We start from the raw sequence: 23,436 nt of genomic DNA on the forward strand, positions 1-23,436 counted from the left end.
AAAACCTCATAAAAATGAAGTAAAATTTTATGTTTTAGAAATTCTATGAGACATCTAAAAGTGAGCGTGACCAAAACATATTCAGTATCTTAGACAAACATTAGTTTTTTCTTTCTGTCTTTCTTTCTTTTATTATTATTATTATTATTATTATTAATAATAATTATTAATAATAATATTATATATATATATAAATTATTATTATTATTAATAATAATAATAATAATAATAATAATAATAATAATAATAATAATAATAATAATAATAATAATAATAATAATAATAATAATAATGTTGTTTTCTTTCTTTCATTTCATGATAAACGAAATATAAGACATTCTGATTCACACTTCATACCAGTAGGTGGCGGTAATGCGCCAATTTGCTGTTTTCCAACTGCCTATAAACCTCGAAGAAGAAGAAGGCGAAGAAGAAGAAGAACAACAGCAACAAGAATAAGAATAAGAAATACGCACCAGAAGGTTGCGGTATTCTGGGCGGTACATACTTTTAGTTTGGTTTAATTCTATAATTCAGTTTCGCCTTTTAGCCAGTTACAGAGTTTTAGCACAGCCAGAATTTGGCTCGTTATTTTTCTTAGTTCGGCCCAGCTCTTGTTAGCTTAGCCACCTCGTATCAGCTACCTGAGTCAGAATGAAGCCTCCGCCTCGTGCTCGAGTTAAACCGAATTGCAGCTTGACGAGTGAATCTGAGAATCGTTCCGGTAAAGTGGCCCGTAGGTGGCAGCGAGCGGAACAGAAGAAACTCCTGAGGGCTCTGCAAAGACTCCCTAGGACCACTGGAGCCAAGGGAGACATTGACTGTGCTGTTCTGGCAAAATATGTGCCTACTCGGTCCATTTCAGAGGTAACCTTTCACTCTAGTCTGCTCTGAATTTGGTGGGATGTTACAGAGTCCACTTCCATTGGCTTCCATATGTGGGGAACTAATTAAAGATACAGGGTTTCCCAATGACGATGCAGATGCCGATTATTGGTAATCAAGAAGGGCCAATAACAGATGTGCGGAACCCATATACATCAAATGTAACAGCGCGTGATAGCAGGGAACCTGTCATTCATAAATAGGCTTGTTCATTAATAAAGGTGACTACTGTATATGTAAAACAGAAGTAGAAGTGTTTCAGTTAGGACGCTCTCCTCTGTTTATGTGTGATTGACTGACATTGATCACTTTGTCTCCTGCAGTTCTGTCTGCTGTTCTCTTCTATTTTCTCATTAGTTCCCTGTTCTGTCACTTTTTTGTCCTCTAAGGCAGTGTTTTTCAACCTTTCTTTGTGGCACGACACATTTTTTTGTATTCCAAAAAAAATCCCGCGGCACGCCATCAACCAAAAACATGTTACAAAATGACACACTGTAGTCTAATATAGTATATAGAGTTCATACTCACTCAGTGTGAAACCTGGGACTGTTTAGATGAACTCAAAGCTGAAAGCTTCTTGCCCTCCGCTTTAACAATGATTTGCCTGTGGCGAGTGTTCAGCACATATTAAAAATATAACAAAAATAGGTTTTTACCATCTGAAGAACATAGCCAGAGTCCACCCGTTTCTCTCTCAGGCCAGCACGAAGCTGCTAATGCAGCTAATGCATGCTTTTATCTCTTCTCTTTTAGACTATTGTAATGCCCTGCTCTCTGGTCTTCCTAAAAAGAGTACTTTTAAATCTACAATTATTGCAAAACTCAGCTGCATGCGTGCTGACGAGGACCACAGGGCGGGAACACATTACACCAGTTTTAAAGTCGCTGCATTGGCTCCCTGTCCCCTTCAGGATTGATTTTAAGGTTCTTTTATTAGTTTTTAAATGTCTTAACGACCTTGTGCCTTCTCATTTATCTGATCTTCTTTTAACATGTTGACCCTCGCAGATCCTGAGGTCCTCTGGCAGCGGCCTTTTAATTATACCACAAGCCAGGACAAAAACCCACGGTGAGGTGGCATTTAGCCACTATGGCCCCCGCCTGTGGAACAGCCTGCCGGAGAATCTCAGGACTGTAGAGCCTGTCGATAAGACTCACCTTTTTAATCAGGCTTTTAACTAACCTTTTAAATCCTCATGTTCTTATTATTCTCTATTTATTATCTTACGTATTTTTACTCTTTTAACTTTTCACCTTTTTACTTATCTTACAGGTCTTTTATTCTATCTTATAGTTTAAAATTTTTTGTTTTTTAACTCCAGTATTTCCTCGGGGGGGGGGGGTCCTCCACACTGGGGGCTGTATCTGGTCTGCTGCTGGGGGTGCTGTCCATGGGTTCCTTCGGCCCGGCCGGTTGGGGGGGCTCCCCACCTCAGTGTGGGGGTCTCCCTGTCTGTCGGGGTCGGGGGTCCGGGTGCCGGCGCCCCCGGTGGTCATGGCCTGCGACTCCTCCCAGTGTGGACGACCCCAATGGAGGTGTTTTCCACAATCGTCAGTGCCATGCCATGTCTCCCTACTGTCAGTGGTGAGTGTGCGTGCGTGTGTGTATGTATGGGTGTGCATGTGTGTGTGCTTCTGCAGTTGTGTGTATATATATTGAGGGAGGGAGGGATGGGTTTTCTTGTTTTTAATGTTGTAAAGCACTTTGCGTTGCATTCTTAACTGTATGAAAAGTGCTCTGTAAATGAAGTTTGATTTGATATCCTGGCAGGAACTGAAGAAAGGCATACATGAAGCTCTTCTTCAAGAGCTCTCAGTCTCTCTCTGTTTTTAGTTTTTATAGCAGTCATGCTTGAAAAGCTCAGCTCCAATAGATATGTTGTGGAAAATGAGAGCAATGTCGAAATAGTTCTGTTTGCCAGAATGGGGAACTCGGTGGCAGCAGCCAACCAAAAAACTGTCCACAGGTAGGTCCGCAAAGCTTAGCTTTAAACCACGATCTTGTCTCAGCTCAGTTAGTTCCTCCTGCTCTTGCAAAGTCATGTTTATTCCCTGACCCAGTCAAGGCTGTCAGTGGAAGCTAAGGAGAAATAAAATGACAACTTCTCCTCAAGAGTTTTCAGATGTTTACCTTTTATCTCACACAGTGCAGCAGTGTTGATATCTTGCCATTTCTGGGTGAGTGGGAACATGTTAAGGTTGGCAGTTTCCAAATTTGGCTGCCAGACGTGCACCTTTGAACGGAACCCATTTATTTTATCTGAACCTGTGAGCAGGTTTTGATTTCAACCTTGCATTCGTATGTTCAGGTCATTCAGATGCTGAAATATATCTACCATGTTTGCCAGCCTTGCACACCACTCATCACTTGCAGAGAGCTTTGAATCATTGCATCTCTCATTAGTCAAAAACACTTTGAGTTCCTCATGCAGCTCATACATACACGGGCCAGCAGTTTGCCATGCAACAACCATTAAACCTCTGTGTGGAACAATATGGCTTTATGCTCTGCTCCAATTTCCTCACACAAACATGCAAATATGCGTTTTTTTAAAGATCTTGTCCTTACAAAGTTTACCGTGTGCACAACATCATCCAACACAGGGGCTAGGTCTGCTGGTGGAGTCTTGGCAACAAGTGCCTCATGCAAAAAACAGTGTTTGGGAATATTTAATTTCTCTGCCAGTCACTACATTGCAGGCACAGGCGTATATAGCAATCAGAAATTATTTTCAGCAACTAAATAATATTTTTTTTAAGTAAATACGTGAAATGGGATCATTTTCCATGGCCCGCCTAATGATCTCTCACAGCACATTGGTTGAAAATCACTGCTCTAAGGCTCACATCTTATTAATTATTGTTAAATTACTGTTTCAGGTTAATCTGTGGCTGCCTTCTAACTTAACTGCTAGCCGTTAGCATAGCCTTCGCCGTTGTGAAAGCAGCTATTTTACTGGTTTGTGTTTCTTGTTCACTTTTTGCCTGACAGACATTTCTGAGACCGCAGAGTGACGACAGACAGACAGAGATAGCTGCATCACACCTGAAGTAGCACTTTCAATTAATAAATAATCAGCCAATGAAAGTAACAATATCACCAATCTGAAAAATGCCAAATATCGACCATGATAATCAGCTAGGCCAATAATCAGTCTGTCCCAAATACCAATGATCATGTCATCTAATGATATAATAATTCCAGTCCAACTGTCTTTATTGTGGCACGCTGAAAAATTAACATAAGACTCGTTTTTGATTTTGCAACTAAATTATTACCAGTTGAACTTCAATTTTGGACGATCTGGAACATTTAAGTGAGAAATATGCAATAATATATGATTTCTGTAGGGGGGCAAATACTTTTGCTCAGCACTGTATATTCATGTATGTACACAAAAACATGCAGATTGTTTCTTCTCTCTTTCAGATCCACTCTGTGGTAGAATCTCTAAAGAACAAAGTGATCTCAAGTGCCAGCATGAAGTGGAAGAGGAAGATGTGGGAGGAGAAGAAGGTCAGAAAGCCCATTGAGGATTGGACAAACATGGCTTCTGCTGTGACTGGAACCCTTGAAGAAGCCATTTCTAAAGCCTTCTCTCAGGTACAGCCTAAGAAAAATATAGTTAAGTCAAGAAAGGTTAGATCATTCGTTTTGTTTCGATTTTTGTTTAAGTGCAATTTCAGAGTGGAGTGAGAAAACCTGGGGTGACAGTCACAAAGTTTCAATTCAGTAGGGTGCTATGTTGAGCCTTTTCATAAAAAACCCTTTCAGACATGCACTCTCTTCCGTTAATCTGACTGCTACTAAATGATTCAGCTGCATGTGTGAACTGGCACACTGGTCACTCATTTGTCAAAGCAGTGTCAGCAATCTTACCAGGTCGGACCTAGTTACATTTCCGTATAACTTTTAACATGACACAAGAGTGAATGAGCCTTCACATTAATGGATAGACACACACAAGCAGCTACTTTCGGGTGTGTGAAATTATTTAAGGAAGGATTTTTCCACATTTCTACATCAATATTCGTCCAAGAACATCACAGATACACTTAATACACAGTTAGAAATGTCCATGAAATAAAATGTCCATAACAACACTTCACTGCGATGAAATCGGACACTAACAGCTTAAAGATTAATAATGCTCCCCAATAATGAATGTAATCTGAGTGTTTTTCCCCACTAGATGTTACGAGGTGCTAAAATATGTTTCTTCACGTTGTTTGGAACTATTGGCTCTGAGTTTGTTTAATACGTACAACATCAGGATCCATTTGTGTTTCCAAAGAGCAAGCATTTGCACACCGAAAAACAACAGCGCCTGTAACTAATTCTTATAATCATTAATTATTGCAAAGAACTGACCAGTCTGGACCCAGATCCGACGGCAGGTCACACTGTGTAGGTCTACATTTCACACAGTCACACTTTATCAACTGCATTTAAATATTTTGCCACATCGCAGAGGTCCTCAGGTTGAGTGCTAAACTTTCAATTTCATCGTTTAAGGAATCAAAAATAAACTGGGCTGTTAGTTATTTGGATACTTTGATCAGCTGCTATTAGCTTTGTGTCAGTCTGTTCGTGCATTATTATGTACCATACATCACTTGGTGTTAGAGATCAACCGATACCGATTATTATTATTATTATTATTATTATTATTATTATTATTATTATTATTATTATTATTATTATTATTATTATTATTATTATTATTATTATTATTATTATTATTATTATTATTAGAGGAGGCCGATAACCGATATTTGGAGCCGATATTCATTTGCAGTAAAAGTGTAAAAATTGGCGTAAAAAATTTTGAATAATGCAAACACTGAACTTCGTTTAAATGCGTAAAGCCTGTTTATTTAATCAAACAAATAGAAAATAATCGCTTCAGAAGTGCATGGATTTCCTACACTCAGAACCATCTCTTACAAAGTTGAATAAAAGCTTAAATAAATAGCTCCCTGAAATGTTTCCACAGTAAATAAAGTAAAATTTAAATATAACTATAATGATTTATCTTTGTTTTAACCCTTAGGAATCTGGGAGGACAATTTGACTGAGGTCTGTTTTTGACTAATTCTGATTTTACCTTTATATTTCACCTTAAAAACTGTTGATCTTGCTTTGCTTGGTGTCTTTTTTTCAGCACAACCTCACCTGTGTGATTCTACAATTTATACATTTTGATATAATGTATGAACACACTTGACCTAAAATTGCAGAAAAAATACAAAGTCCGAGTAGGAAAAAGTTAGATTTTTTTTACTGTGGACACTATAAACATGTGTAAAGAATCATTTTAAGAACTTAGAATGCAAATATAAAACGTTTGTCATAAAATAATGTGCAAATTTAGCAGTGAACACAGTTATATACCACTATTTGCACTAAAATGCAGGAAATTTTTAGGCACTTTTGCACACATAATTACAAAATCATCAGGAGTCACTATAAAATTTTACATAAATGAGTTTGTGCCACTCCAAAAAACTTTTTCTGTCCACCACAGTCTCTACAATGGCAAAAACAATAGGAAAGGGGCTTTAGGGCCATGGGGAGAATCTGGAGTCCTGGTGTTCTCCATTGCTAGAATATCATCATCATTATTATTATTATTATTATTATTATTATTATTATTATTATTATTATTATTATTATTATTATTATTATACATCTGAAGCAAAGTCTTCATTTTCTGTGCATCTTGTGTCTTCTCTGTGTCTGGCAGGGAGTGATCTGTGGCCAAAGCCAGTGAAGGACGTGCTGCTCTCTGAGTGGAGCTGAGAGCTGCTCTCCCAAAGAGTAACTCCCAAACACTTATAACTATCCCCTGACTAAAGAAAATGATAGGAAGTTCCAAATCCACACTTTGGCCATCTCTCCTCTGTGTATTTCTAAAATATTCCATTCTCTTACTAGTAACACAGAGACGCTCTCACTGGGAGTGTGTCTGTGCGGCCGCTCCCAGTCAGTGTCTCTGTCCATCCCCCAGCCGCTCCCAGTCAGAGTGTCTCTGTCCATCCCCCAGCCGCTCCCAATCAGAGTGTCTCTGTCCATCCCCCAGCCGCTCCCAATCAGAGTGTCTCTGTCCATCCCCCAGCCGCTCCCAATCAGAGTGTCTCTGTCCATCCCCCAGCCGCTCCCAATCAGAGTCTCTCTGTCCATCCCTCAGCCGCTCCCAGTCAGTGTCTCTGTCCATTCCCCAGCCGCTCTAAAGCTTGTTTTATGCTTACCGCATCCGCGAGGTCAATGCGGCTCCGTGCGGAAAAATTACGTCATTTTCGCACCCACGCCCCCTCCAGCGGCCTTTCCGTGCGGAAAATTTCCGCTCCGCGCACCTCCACATTTTTCTAACCAACGCGGACGGAGCCGCACGGAAAAACATGGCAGAGGGCCAGGACCTACTCGTAGCTGAAGTCTAGAAATACGTGAACTTATACGATTCATCACCCAGAGATCACCGTGGTAACCGGGTTATTAAGTATTCATGATTTGAAATAAAACTAACTGCTGAAATGCTTTTATTCGGTAAAATGCCGTGTTGTAAGTGGTGTAAACAATGGCAAACTTCTTCTTCTCTAGTTTAGTACCAGAGTAGACCAGGTAGACGTGTGTTTGAGCTACACTGCCCCCTTGCAGTTTGGAAGCAGATGCGCACGGAGTATAAATGGGCACACGTTCTCTCGCACGGATTTCCCTGCGGCTGATTTCCGCGCGGCTCGTTCGTGTGGAAAGTATATTCACGCCTTAAGGCTGGAACTAAACTAGAGAAGAAGAAGTTTGCCATTGTTTACACCACTTACAACACGGCATTTTACCGAATAAAAGCATTTCAGCAGTTAGTTTTATTTCAAATCATGAATACTTAATAACCCGGTTACCACGGTGATCTGTGTGTGATGAATCGTATAAGTTCACGTATTTCTAGACTTCAGCTACGAGTAGGTCCTGGTCCTCCGCCATGTTTTTCCGTGCGGCTCCGTCCGCGTTGGTTAGAAAAATGTGGAGGTGCGCGGAGCGGAAATTTTCCGCACGGAAAGGCCGCTGGAGGGGGCGTGGGTGCGAAAATGACGTAATTTTTCCGCACGGAGCCGCACGGACCTCGCGGAGCATAAAACAAGCTTAAAGTGTTGAGCGTCTTTGTCCCAGGTGCTCCCAGCGGGGAGTCTCAGAGCTGTTTGTTTTTCACACATCACTCCCAAAGAGTTACAAAACTATCCCCTGATGTTTCTCTGACTGGCCACGTTTACATAAAGTTTTTTAATTCGGAATTATTAATTCGGAATTAAAGTTTTGTGCTTCGCGTTTACATGGAAATATTAATTCCGAATTAAGGTTTACATGGACTACATGTTTATCCCCTTCCTTAATTCCACTTTAATGCTTGGGCGTTGGAAAGGATTCTGGACAGGGAGTGGACGTGACGTATCCCTGTTTATCGGAAGCAAACAAACTCCATTTGCCGCGGCATTTCTTTTCCCCAACAACATGGAGGAACAACTAATAAGCACGCTTTTCGCTTTGCTTTTTATTGTCGTTTTGAAACGGCAACTCGACAATGGCGTACTACTTCTGTTGCGTCACTTGAGAAGGAGAAGAGAGATAGAATACCGGAGAAGGGAGGCAGAGGACCAAGCTGTGCATGTCGCTACGTCATCGCGACGTGAGGAGCCAAGCATGCGCAGAATGACCGGAATTAACTAAAGCGGAATTAAATAACCCAGTTTTAAATTGATTTCTTCATATCGGTCCGTCAGATCAAAAAAAGGCAGATGCCGATATACATCAAATTTCCAAATATCGGCGCCGATAATCTGTCTGACCGATAATTGGTCGACCTCTACTTGGTATATTGTGAATGGTGAGTGGTATGTGTTCATGCAGCCGTGAGGAACTTTTAACACTTAAGTGACTTACATGTGAACGGGGCTTGAATGACAGAATGCTGTCACTTTTACAGATTGAATAACCCAGCAATGTTCCATGTAGCATGTCGTAAAGGGTCTGAAATACATGTACATTTGACTTCACTTTGTTCGCATGTTTCAGTTTTTTACTTTCAAAAATGACCTGTGCTTGATGAAATAATTTGAGTAAAAGCAATGATTAATTTGTGGAGTGGTTGTCACAACATCTCTTATTCTGTCATCTTCTTTGTCCTGTGTTTTTCAGATGCTGACAGTGTCATCCACAGAGCCTCGCACTCTGAGGAACTGTGACCCTCCTCAGGTCCACAGACCTCCCTCAGATTGCAAGCCAGTTGGTCGCACTATCCCAATGAGACCAATGCCTCGTCAGCCAGTCAAAGGTATGGACTTGTTTCTCTCAGTGTCGGAATGTGGTGGACTAGATGTCATAAGTTATTTTCTGCTGTGACGGAACCTCCTGCCTGAAAGCAAATACACATTATTATTCTGTTTTTCTGTTTACATACCGATGTTTGTTTCATTTCATGAAGCACTATGGACCTGTGTTAGGTTTACTAGACAGTTTGACTGATTTAGTGTTAAATAGTGCTAACAGAACAAATGGACCAAGCAAAAATTGGAATGGATTTACAGTTGGTTAGTTGCAGTTTTTAACAGTGCACAAATTTGTCTAGACAAAATCATTAAAAGCGCAAAACTTCAACTCACCCTATGTACTTCAAAGGCCTGCAACATGGAAAATACTCATTGTATTAAAGTAAAAATCACAATGAAAGTGCCACGTCTCATGTTCAAATGCCAGCTTTTCAGTTGAATAGCTTTTTGTTTGATGATTTTTCATTTTGGCGTAAAAAGCAAAACAAAACTAAAAATTGCTGTACAGACTTCTAGAATTATAGGCTATCCATCCATCTTGCTGCCTCTGGCTGTGCACCCAAAGAAGAAATGCTGAATTGACCCAATTGTCAATAATTAACACACTACCCTAGCTCTATGATTCAGTATGAAAATAAATAATGGATATTGCATTAAAGTGGCAAATTTCAGCTTCATTTAACTAGAATAACAAATAAAGGACTATGTGTGACAAAAACAGTTATTTTGTGTCCATTAATTGTTTCAACTCCAACAAGAATTAATTGCTTTTAATTGGTTAGTTCATTCATTTTGTGCTGCTGTTTAAAGTCCCTGCTGAATTTCTTTAAGTCGCCCAGTGTTTCCTCTAGGTGGTGGCATAAACAAATGACACTTAACTGCAGATTTTACTTGTACAACCTATTTATTGAAAGGCCAGTTGAAAATTGCTTTTTAAAGGCTGAATGTAAAACCTAACACACAAACACACACACACACACACACACACACACACACGAGTAAACTAACTGAAAACGTGAGTAAACTAATTGATGTATATCAATTAGTGTATATCAAAGAGTAGATACTAAGCAAGATAGTTATCTGTAGTTTACCTTAGTACTCGCAAGTACCCAACACAGTGCAAGACTGTTGTGAAGGTGGAGACATGCGGCAGTGGTGTATTTGCGACAATAAAATAAAAAATAGAAAGAAATTTGAAGGGGCAGTGGCTAGGATTTAGGAATGGCGGCCCGCCACTCCTAAATAAATGTAGATGACACACTGTTGCCATTTGGAATTATTGGTACAGCTGGAAATGTGGAGTTTATCTCATCCCTCTAATGTACTTTCATACTTTGGACACCTTAACTTGGAGAACTGGTACTGGTAATCAGTGCAGTGCTGGGTGAAAATTCTTACAAGGTTTTTCTATAGCTTTGGCTGTGTATGAGGAAGATTTGTGTTGTGATCTCTCAATATACAACCACTTTATATCTGGTTTATATAGAGTCTGAGTCTCTTTTGTGTCTCTTTAATGACCCCCACCACCCCACCCCCCTTAGGTGTGCATCCTGGCACCAACACATCCAATCCACGCGTCCTATTCAAGACTCCGGCACCAACCATGGGCCCAGCTAGAAGACTCCACGCACAATCCCAAGTGGTTAGAATGCCAAACAGCAAAATCTGCCCACCCCAGCAACAGCCTTCTCCCACAGCTGGACGTTCACCTGCTGCCACTTCTACATCTCAGTCTCAGAACTCAGAGCAACCTACCACCATCTCCAGCTCTTCTGCCTCTAAATCTATGTCTTCCAGTTCTCACACAACCCTCCCCTCCTCTGCCAAGAACCTCACCCCAGTTGTCAGTACTGCATCATCGACTGCCACTTTGTCCGGTTCAGCCCCTTCCAGCTGCTCCTTTACCCACCCCACACCCCCACTGTCTTCCACCGCTGCTGCATTTCATAGCAAGTTTGGTCGAACTAGCAAATACGCCACAAAAGACAGTCCCAGGACATTTGGTGTCCAGTGCGTAGTGGACTTTGAGAGGATCTACCGCTTCCTGAGTGTAATCCACGATCCCAGTGAGAAATGTCATCTCACCTCCATGGGTGAGTGAGGGATTTATTGCTTGGTGTCAGCTTAGTGTATTTACATTTTAACATCATATTATTTTATTTATAGAAAAGTCATAGTCAACATGCAACACTCCATAAAAATACTGAATTATTTCTTAAAACCAGAGTTAATTCAGGTGACATCCATTTATTTTAGAGACACACCAATATGGAATTTATTGACCAAGAAGATGGTCATCAGTTTAAAACAGAAACTCTGCTCCTGTATCTCATCAGAAGAGACCACAGGGATGTACCATGAAGCAAATTTGACATAGCCAGGTTTTCTTTGTGCAAGTCGGCTCGACAAAAACCAAAACCCCAGTCAGAGTTAATAGGTACCACAAATGTGGTTCGCAACTTTTTTTGTTCACTCAGGCTTTCTGCTTCAAACTCTGTGCACGTTCACATAAAGAGGGCGTTTAATGCATCATTTAACACTTCTTCTGCACAAAATGAACCGAATATCTTTGGCTGCTTCAGTCCACAGGTTGTTTTGCTGGAGAACAATGAGAAATATAAAAATGTATGACGATAAAAAGCTGCTACTGCAAATGATGCAAGACAGGAATGCTGTTAGAAAACTGTTTAATGTTGTAAAATATATTTATTTTATCAATCAGTGTATCAGATTATTGATAACCAACAGCTGCACATTAGACCTGTTCAACTTCAGACTTCATATATGTAAACATGATATTATACGGAAGTGCATTTAGATCTGACACCATCCCAGAATGCAGGGAATCACTGTAAATTGTGGTGAAATCAAAGTGAAATTAATGTTACTGATTGAATCTTCTCTGCCATAAAAATCAGTACAATGTTCTATCAGCTGCAGTACCAGCAGAGTAAATGGACTTTGCAGCAAATCAGAACCAAACATAAAATCATATTAATGTGATTTCTGCATCACCAACCAAATACATGTTGGGTTCCCATGGCAACGCGATACTTACAGTGCGTGATACTGTAACTACACGGCTTCATTCAGTGGTTTTAGCAATATGCAGCTCTAGGTGTTTGCAGATAAAACATACTCCCTCAGCTGAGAATCTGTATCACTTGTACATAAAGGTCAGGAAACGCCTTGTTTAAATGGAGATGCTTCGTAAAGTCGATTTAAATCTGAAACTCTGAACATAGCCTGCTCTTGACCAGGTTAGCGCCCCAGCATCAGTTAGCATGGAGATCTGACCAGTTAAAAAGAGAACCACTTTCCTGATACTGAAAACCCACTAATCTCGCTTCATAGTACAACTCTCTGGAGTAGCACATGGACAGCAAGTTCTCACACATCAAATATTATGCTACTGTATTTGTTACTGCCCATATTCCTGCAGATGTTGATGCTGTTTTGTAAAAGTAACTTTGCCAGATATTTGCCTTGTATTTTACTAATTTGTACCCTAATTCTGTCTTTTGTCCTCCAGAGAGTGCTATTGTGTTAGATCTGTTGATGTCTCTCCCAGAGCAACTTCCCCTGCTGGACTGCAACAAACTGCGCAAACATCTGATCCAGGTACAATCTGCTGCTTACAAGCAAACTGGTCACTCACTAAAGTGAATGAAGATTTCACTTCACTTCTGGTCACCTAGTGCTGAAATGTGTTTATTTAGTTGATCAGTGAATGTGTTTTCGATGCTTTTTGTTTAAATTAGCCATTAAAGAGACAATTTGAATGACAAATGCAGAAATATATTATTATCAGGACTCCAAGCTAACTTTAATCGTAGGTGCTCCACATCACTGATTAGTGGACACATGTGACCAAAACAGCCCAACTCTGGAGCTCTGCTTTTGGGATTCAGGGAAATATAAGGTTGATGTTACACCAACAAGGTTTATTTATTATTTATCTGATCTTGTGTACTATTTAACATTCTGTAACAAGAGGGGCTCTCCTAATGGGTTATTGCTTCAAATGTTTAAAAGTCACCACCTGTAAATGTGAAAGCTGCAATTTTTCATTATTGTCTGTCTGAACTTGACGACTAAACAGAACATAAAAATGACTATTTGTCCAGACATCTGAGCCTTTAATGAGAAATGAGCAAAACATTGTGGGGCCTGTAGAACCCAGACCCTATAGATGCTTTGAAGTTCAGCATTACAGGTACAGAAGATTCAATTTCATTTTTTTTGCCAGACAAACTGTGCATTAATCTCACTGGTCTCCTCTTGATGTTTCAGGTGCATCAGTGTCTCTCAGCCCCTCCTGACTCCCAGAGGGCAAAGGAAATGTTCCAAAACCTGAATAATGGATTCTCTGCTATGACAGAATCACAGAGCTCATCAGACCTCAACAGGAAAGTCAGTAATCAGAACACTGCTGTGACTGACGACAGCACTGATGTTTCGGAACGTGGAAATGAGAAACTGAAGCTACATGAAACTGAGAGCCAATCATCAGGGAGCTCTAACACATCAGGGGATGCAGACATGACGGGATGCTGCCCTCCTCTTAACCCTTTTATGGTGCCACTGAAGCTGTTAATGAATAGAGAGGTTCACAGTTAAGAAAACAAATGTGCAATGTCCTTTAGAGTGTACTTAAGACACAATTTGCCCATGTTCATTATTTCAAAGTCTGCTATTTTACTGATTAAGAAGTTGAGACAAAAATACTTTTGTTTTTGTTTGTACCATTGTACTGATTACCTGCCATGGTCCTTCAAGTATCGCAACCTGGCATTGAATGCCAGCTCAGGTTTTATTTTCTATAGTCAAAGTTGTTCAGCTGTTTTTGATAAGACAATAATAAATACTAACACATTCAAGTTTGACTAAATCATTTCTTTCAATATTGATGAATGTTTTTGTTTTAGTATGCTTTTTGTTTAGACTCTGGCTAAGGGTGTGAATACTTGAATGTGGAGTGTTCTGGGAAATAAGCCATTAGTTGAGTTTAGACAGTATGAGAATGACACCCATGTGGCACATCTGACTTTACCAACAGATAAAGTACCCATATATTTATCATGACCTGATACATTATAAGATTGATTCTGCATAGATTTCATACGGTCAGCCTCAAAATGTACCACATGGGTGTCATTCTCGTTAGTTGAGTTTAGACAGTATGAGAATGACACCCATGTGGTACATTTTGAGGCTGACTGTATGAAATCTATGCAGAATCAATCTTATACTGTATCAGGTCATGGTAAATATATGGGTATTTTATCTGTTGGGAAAGTCAGTATCATCTTGACTGGATAGTATTTATAGGCTTCTAAAAGTTTCAGTAAGTTAAATTTTTGACAGTGGAAGAGCAATGAAAAAAAATATATGCATTTTTGGTCTTTTAACAGTGGATTGAATTTTTAATGTATTATAATCAGATCGCAACACAGAAAACTGCAGTGTTGTCCAGCAGAGAGCTGCATAGTCCTGCCAATGCTCAATCAATGCAGTCATTGGGTTTTATGTGTAACTGAAAGGGAGCTTTTTTGAGAGAGAGAGAGAGATGTTGCTTATGCCATAATGAAAACATCTGTCCAATCACAGCTTCATTATTATTTTCTGGATTCCAATTGGATTTTAATATGGTTTAGACTGAAAAGGTTCATTTATGCGGATATCAAAGAAAAGGGTAAATACTTGTCCTTTAACATATGTGTTACAGTATATATATAATTGTGACAGTAAATGCATGCATAAAATGAAAAGTATATTTCACTCTTTCTCCCTGATTGACTTTTTAAATCATCCATATTTCAGACTTGTTAACCAGTAAGGATTTTCTGTAAAAAACCCATTTTTCATTGGATTAAAATAAATCTTGCTATTAATGGCAAAAGGTTCTGGAAGCAAAGGTTCTGAGCAAATGAAGGTACAATTTAAGTGACACGTCATTGCCATGACACGCCCTTTAGTTTGACATTTGCAATAAAAACAGGCTGTTACGGCATGCCTAGTTGGCAGGAAATGTGCTTATGAAAAAGTTTTGCTTCCCTGTCTGGCAAAGGAACAGTGTTAGTATTTAGTACATGATGTGCTTGGTGGGGTCAGTTGACTCATTGCCTAGATCTCCACACCAATCAGTTAGAACTGACAAAGCCTACTGTATGAGAGATGGTGCAATCTACAAAGCAATTTTACTGAAAACTGTGGTGTGAAATCAGAGTGTATGTCATGTCAGTACGTCACAGTATCACAGAGAGAAACCTAACAATACCCCCTTGAGTAGCACTTGCCACAGTGGGATGGAAAAACTCCCTTTTAACCAGAAAATACCTCAGACAGAACCAGATTCAAGGTGAGCAGTCATCTGCTTTTATCAGTTTGAGCAGGGGCAGAGGCTAGAGAAAGAAAAGATAAGCACTGAGCAACAACAAACAGTAAACACTGAGCAGGTTGGTGAGGCCCAAATACCTGCAGAAAGGTTTTTACTTGTACCTCTTATTTTACATCATTGATCAGTTTTACCTACAATAATACTAGCTTATCAAATTATAATGAAAAATCTTATCGACAACTGGGGTCTTGTGTTTAAAATATTTTTGGATATTTTGGTTAAATGATACTAAGAGATTTTTTTTAAAAATGTGGCTTTACAAACAGAGTTCATGTAACAAATATATACAATATTTAAGTATAAAGTAATTATCATAATTTCCAAGCACTGTAGAGAACGATCCTTGATAAGGATCATGTGGCATTTCTGAACAGCATATCTACATAGGGGTACAGAGGCCCAGTTCCAGCAACCATCACTCATTGTGTTAGCTAATTGTGTTAAAAGGCTAATTGATGATAAGAAAGTTCTTGTGCAGTTATGTTAGCACATGAATAAAAGTGTGAGTTTTCATGGAAAGCATGAAATTGTCTGGGTGACCCCAGACTTTTGAATGGTATTGTATGTGTTTGGGATGATGACTCACTCATCACTCCGGGTTGTAAACCTAAATGTGACCAATGGCTGTAACTGTCAGATAAATGTAGTGGAGTGAAAAATGCACTACACTGTCATCTGAAATGCAGGAAATAGAAATAACAGTGGTTTGAATTGAAAGATACAGTACATCAAAACTATACTCATGCTGTACTCATGCATAGTACTTGATTGAATGTACTTTACTTACAGTTTTTGCTGAGAGTGTGAAAAGACTGTGCATTCTAATTATTGTCATTTGCATTCCTGTTGTTTCAAGATTGTCATTTTAATTATAGCTTTTTATGATGGAGGTCAAGGTAAGTAAACAGCTGCCATGCTGATCATTTGCTCTGTTTATCACTGTAGAGAGGAAAATGTAACGTAACTCAGATCGAGGTGGTGACATGATATCTGATAAGACAAAAGTTAACAGCTCTTACATAAAAGGAGCATTTTTTTTTTTACAAGATTTTCAGGAAACCAGACCTCACCCTGTCGTTACACCCCAGCAAACCTTTATAGGACTTTGCTATAAAACTTTGATCCCTCCAACTCTATGGAGGTGGTCTGCGTTCTGTCAATTTTATATGATGTAATAATAGCCCTGCCCACAAATATACTGCAGTTATGGTCTCTGAACTTTGATAAGGTGTGTGACATTTATGCTGTTGTGAAATTCAGATAAAAAACACATACCTTTTTCCACTCAAGCCTTCAAGAACTTTTCCGTTTAACCACAACCTGTTGTCTTCACATGCTATCTAAATGTAGGGTTAATGGATAAAAAAAAAGGACTTGTTATTAATCTAATGGAAACGCCACAGAATTCTGCCTTAGTTATTAATTGTCAAGACTTTCTGAAATTTACATAAATCTGTGATGCTTCTGCATATCAAACTCTCACAATACCAGTGCCTAGCTCGATTGAAACATTTTTTTTTTTTTTTTAAAGATATTTAATTAATGTCTCTGTGGATTCTCAGCCATTCAGGTCGTGGTAATCCTAAAAACTTTAGTAAAAGGCAACTGGACTTCTCATTTTGGTAGTGGATGATGTTTCGCCTCTCATTCAGACGATTCTACACGTCTAACTGGCTGACTGGATATCCCAGATATATATTGTCACCTTCATATAACATGGCTTGTGGCCCATTAAAGACCTGAGACTCACCTGCCTCGAAGGGTGAATGATTGTTAAAGTTCGACCTGCATCTGAAGGATAAGGGCCAGTCCTTTGAAGACAACAATGTTCACATTATGAACAGAGAAGACAGATGGTTTGTCTGTGCCAATCCAAAAAGCCTTCTCTGGCACAAACATTTATTAAGAACTCTAAAGCATCTAAGAAATCAACATATCTGTAACATTACAAAGTGTGTGACAGAGCTCATCTATTACACAAACTGGGTGTTGGGTTAAATAGTTATAATAAATCCTACAAAATTGCTGTAATATCACACCATTTGGTACCACCAGATTTAAATAACACTGTATTCACTGTAAAAAATGAAGATTTTAGAGGACATTCGGTTTTGCCATTGTGTAGGCATCAAGTAGTCTCTGACAGAAAAAATGGTAAATTGTCAAAACAAACAGAGTTTCATGGCAACAATGCCCTGATTGCATTTGAAAATCATTGATTTTTCTGCCATAATGCTTCCTCACTGCAGTTTATCACTGTGGCTGTGTAATTATGCTGCAATAAAGCAGCTTCTGCTGTAAAGCTGTCAGCCCAAAGATCAGCCTAAAATATGCTTGAAAATCACTTAACTCTCATTTAATCAATCGTGATAGTTAACTTTTATTTGATGATTGCACTTTTTTTGCATTTATGCATTGCGCTTTAGTTTTGTACGGTCATGCTGATCCCAAATCTGTTGGTTCATAGCAGAATACTGGCTGAAGTCAGATTCAGATGAAACTTACTGGGTTTTTTTCCACTGTCAGAGTGTTACTTTCCAGCTAGCTACAAGACATACACTACCGTTTAAAAGTTTGGGGTCACTTAAAAATGTTCAGATTTTTGAAAGAAAAACAGTTTTTTTCAATGAAGATAACATTAAAGGAATCAGAAATACAGTCTCTGATGCTAAGAAGATGTCACATAGGGAGATTTCTTGGTAAAAGTGTCTTGGTGCCATCCTCCCATGACAGTCCAGATGCATTGGTGATGGATCTGGTTGCATTCCTCCAGACTGCCCACATTTTTCATTATCATTATTATCTGCAAAGTCACTTGTCTGTTCCTGTTTGAAAATAGTAGCTTTCTGTGTTAACTGACCAGATTCTGCTGAATCAAAGCCAAAGAAGCCATTTAATTTATTTTATCGAAAATCAGTCAATGCAAATAATGATGCAGATGATTGGACAAATGCAAACTATCGGCCGAGCTTCTAACCAGCCAGTGGCTAATATACACACTACTTGCTCTCTAGTCTCATTTTGACTTGTGCTGCCCTTCATGTTGTCTGTTTTGTATTTGAAATTGGTATAGCTAGGGTCATTTGTAGATATATAAACAGTATATATTATATGTGTGGTTATGGTTCTAGTTATTTTACTATGTAGTAAAAGTAGTAGTATAGCAGTTATCATATCATTCAATATATTGTGATATTTAGCATGTAAGTAGAATGTAAAAACAATGCTGTAGCAAACATTTTCTTGAAATGTATTGCAGTTTTGTCATTTTTACAACATTTTACCAATTTAATAGTAGCCATATTGCTAGTTACTTAAGCAATGATGCGTCCAATACTTCTCAGATCCTTTCTATTCACTCCCCTGGACCCCAAAGCATGTATCTTGGACAGAATATCATTATTTTATGGCAAAAAACAGTGAAATGATAATAAATTTTAAATTATAGTTCTTAACAGCATGAATCTTGGGCGCCATCTTGAATATTTGGATGATGTTCATTTTGTCGTTAACTATCATAGGATAACGTTATTTCTTTTACACCGACAAATCAAAGTAAAGATGGTTTTACCTTAGTTTACCTTAGTTGCAGTTGAAACATGTCAGCTAAGGTAAAACCATCTTTACTTTGATTTGTTGGTGTAAAAGAAATAACGTTATGCCATCTTGAATATTTTAGATTGCTGAAGGGTGACAGGTGTCAACACCCTAGATCTCATTATATACAACGAGGCGGTTGTAATAGAAAAGTTGGGACACCCGTAGGATTTGGTAGCACCAATTTTCAAGGCTTGATCAACCTCCACTGCTGCAGAGCAGCTTTAAGTTGTTAACCCATTTGTTGTTCCCCAAAAAAGGCCTTTTTGTATAATTCTGAAATGTACACTGTTTTTCAGTTTTGCGTAACCTTACCATTTTTTAAATCTCTGGCAGTTCAATTCAATTCAACTCAACTCCATTTAATTTATATAGCACCAATTACAGGTCAAATTGTCTCAAGACGCTTTACAGAACCCATATGCCTGAACCCCCAGAGCAGCCCTAAGGTGACAGTGGCAAGAAAAACACCCTTTTAACAGGGAAGAAACCTTGAGCAGAACCTGGCTCTTTATGTGGGGGGACCCATCTGCCTGCTGGCCAGCAGGTTGAGAGGGACAGAAGAGGTTCATCATTTACCTTTGTGCCATTTCAAGCTATTCATTGGACTTGAACTACTTGAATTTCAATTAAAAAAAAACGGAAAAACTGTGGCCTTCAAAAAGTTTTGACCGGTAGTGTACATGTGTGTCACACTGTTGTGCACTGTACAATGTAGCAATGTGGATCTTACCAGTTTGACTATGTATGATTAAGATGTTGATTTGCATTCAATAAACTGGTTTATCCACTTGTGTAATCGTACTGTATCTAGCCTACAGGTAATAGAGTAAAGAACAGAAGTTCGTTGTTCCATTCAATATCAAATGACCCAAAGATATGTCCTTACAGTAATTATGTTATTGTAAGAAGTTGAACAGTAGAGCACACTAATCAGGCATACCATTATGACCACCTGCCTAATATTGTGTTGGTTTCCTTTATACTGCTAAAACTCCTCTGACCCAATGGAGCATGGACACAGGACCTCTGGGGATGTCCTGTAGCCGATGGCGGCAGTGCATTCTGTGGGTCCTGTGGTTTGCAGGGTGGGACCTACCAAGATCAGGCTTATCCTGTCACATCCCACAGATGTTCAGTAAGATTTGAATCTGCGGAATGTGGAACCTGGATGAACACCTTAGCTCTGTTGTGTTCACCGGGCCACTCTTAAGCAATTTTTGCGGTGTGTCGGGGTGCATTGTCCTGCTGAGGGTGGAAACTGAGCCTTAGCAGGACATTCAAGGACTGCTGTTGCCATGGGCAGTGGAGGATTGGCCAGCTTGACCTGCAGTTGTTTAGGTGGGTGGTACATGTCAAACATCCACATGAATGTCAGGACTCAAGGTTTCCCAGCAGAACGTTCCATTATAACAAGATGATTGATGTTATTCACTTTGCCTGTCAGTGGTCAGAATGTTGTAGCTGGTATGTTGTTTCACTATTCTACTTACATACAATTTGTGCAATATAGACAATCTGTGCAACAATAATACCTTAGCAGTGTTTCTATTCTTCTATTCATCAAAAAATCTATGCAATACCACTGGCATGTGCAATTACTAGCTACTTATGCTTATGTATATTTTGTACTTTTATACATTCCTTAAATGCTTGCAGTATCTTTGCTGCTGTAACACTGCAAATGTCCCCACTGTGGGACTAACAAAAGGTTGGCTTAACTTATCTTTAAATCATATGGGCATATCTTAGCAAGCCCTTGGCAATATAGGTGTCTTATTGATGTTTCAATATTGTTTTAAAAGTAAGATATAGTTCTTTTTAGAAGTATATGAAGTATAAGCACGGAGTTCTGCTGATGAAACAGAGGAGACTGATTGCAATTAGTTGCAGCCGCTGCAGAGAGTAGCACAGTGGAGAGCAGAGTGCAGAGAGGAGGGAGAGGGAAGAACAGGGAAAGGGAGAGAAGAGGAGGTGGTCATGGGAGGTCAGGTGGGGGCAGAGCAGATGCAGGGACCAGGGAGGGGGCCGTGACAAAATAAGTAAACATATGAATGAAAATGAAAAGAGAGAGTGTGGTATTATCACAGATCGGATTAGTGGCTCAAGTGCAAGGTGGCAGAAACAAAGCACACAATAACTTCAAGTACAATCATAAATTATTTACGAAATATGTACAATGTTTACAGAAAGTCAAATGTAGGCCATGGGGAAATGACGTAGCTGGGAAGGTTAATCAGGGTGACTACTCAGGGCAACAACTGCTGGCTGCTGGGTGCATTACATGGAAATCACATTGGTTAGCAGTACTAGGCAAAAACACAATACACTATCATATCAGACAGACTTAATCTTATGAGCTAGATTGGGCACATATAATGCCCTGATGTGGGTTTCAGCATGGAGATGCCACAGAACCAAGGTGAAGTGGAATCCATATAGTATCCAGGAGAAAGGCAAATACAGATGATCATGTAGTGTTAGCGAAGCAGGCTAGCAGCACAAGCAGGGGTGATCACGGACTTGACAAAGAAAGTACAGGTTACTGACTGAAACAACAAGCGATACATTAAACAATATCTAGGAGCTGGCTTGACAAACTGAATGTTAAACGATCCAGCGTCGTGCAGTGGTCTGAGTCAGACTTTTATGGTGCAGGAATGAAAAGTAGACAGGTAGACCACTCCCTGCCACAGGTGAACTCACTCAGTTAATTAACCAATGACTTCACCAGAAAAGATTGGGATACAGAGGGAACACGCCGTCAAGGTCGCCCCAGGAGAATGTGGGATGCGACAGTCAAGAAGGACGTTGCAGAACTGCGTTTATTACCAGTGGATGCCCTTGACAGGACATGCTAGAAGAAAGTGAAAGGTGAACGTCAGACCCTGAGCCCAGGAGACCTGATGTAAATGATGATGATGATGATGATGATGATGACTTGCAAACATTCCACACATACGCACACACACATGCCCACATGAGGGAAAGGGTAGGGAAGTCCCGGGTTCCTGTATCTCACAATTTTCCATCCATCCATTATCTATACACTGCTCAATTCTCATTAGGGTCATGGGGGGCTAGAGTCTATAGCAGCTGACTTAGGGTGAAGGCAGGGGACACCCTGGACAGGTCGCCAGTCTATCACAAAGCTCACATTTACACCTATGGACAGTTTAGAATCACCAAATAACCACAGCATGTTTTTGGACTGTGGGAGGAAGCCAGAGATGCTCAGACATGCTTAGAGAGAAAATGCAAATATTCTGCAGAAAGATCCCAGGCCAGGACACAAACTAGCTGTGAGGCGATAGTGCTAACCACCAAGACACCACGCAACCCCACTCACAATTAGCCTGGTTTGAAATTTTTCAAAAGTTAGATAAGTGGATCTTTGTTGCGATTATTTTTTTGTTATTGCACAATTTTACTGAAGTTTAAACTAAGCTCAGCAAAGTTTATGTTGTCACCAAAATCATGGTTGATTCAATTCCAAATTAAGAGTAGATGGAACTGTTTTCATGTTCCCAGGAATTTAAATACTGACTCCATTTTGCCAACTCTAAAGAACACAAGTTTAAACTTGGTGTCTAGGAGACCAGAGTTTGTATCTTGTCACCGACCTGCAATTAACACTAGGTTTTCTTTTGACTCTAACTACAATATTTACCTAACCTGCCTCAGTTGTCCAAGTTCAGCCATACCTTAACAGTACTGTATTTGACATTATTTTCCCTTAAACTGTAATTACAATATACTGACATTATGAAAAGTTAAAGATGGACATCATCAGGAAATTTGGTGAAATTATTTTACATCATTAATGTGTTCAAAATAAAGCACTGCTGTTCATTTTTCTTCTTTTTCTATTTCTTTTTCCAGCAAATGAACTAAAACCCACTCCTGGTGCAGCACTGCTGTATCATGAATTTTACACACATTAAGATAGCAAGGAACAAGGTGTGACAATGAACAAAATGACTGTCCTTGCTTTCTGTACAATTGTTGGGTAGCAAAATCACCTCCTAATAGACTACATTCCTATCAGTACAACCAGGGTACACTGACAGGAATGTAGTGTAATTAGAGCAGATATTTATGAAAAAGTTGTGCATTTTAAAGTGTGATGTTTATGTGGTTTGATGTCACACTTGGTTATCTTATCCCCTTGTGCTCTCATAATCTTGCTATCTGTGACGTTTCCCTACACTTTGACACTGGGAGGACTC

The 23,436-nt window shown here is 39.4% G+C and overlaps 1 protein-coding gene across 1 annotated transcript; it reads left to right on the forward strand.

Moving 5' to 3' along the window:
* The first annotated feature begins 406 nt into the window (after nucleotides 1-406).
* Nucleotides 407-14,090, forward strand: snapc2 (small nuclear RNA activating complex, polypeptide 2). The gene is made up of 6 exons (XM_023268879.3): nucleotides 407-867; nucleotides 4,316-4,489; nucleotides 9,077-9,212; nucleotides 10,752-11,303; nucleotides 12,743-12,831; nucleotides 13,504-14,090. The coding sequence occupies exons 1-6, from the start codon at nucleotides 655-657 to the stop codon at nucleotides 13,828-13,830; spliced, it is 1,491 nt and encodes a 496-aa protein (XP_023124647.1). The 5' UTR covers nucleotides 407-654; the 3' UTR covers nucleotides 13,831-14,090.
* The last annotated feature ends 9,346 nt before the right edge of the window (nucleotides 14,091-23,436 follow it).

This window comes from Amphiprion ocellaris, chromosome 23, assembly GCF_022539595.1.
Source record: "Amphiprion ocellaris isolate individual 3 ecotype Okinawa chromosome 23, ASM2253959v1, whole genome shotgun sequence".
In the NCBI taxonomy this organism is placed as follows: Eukaryota; Metazoa; Chordata; class Actinopteri; family Pomacentridae; genus Amphiprion; species Amphiprion ocellaris.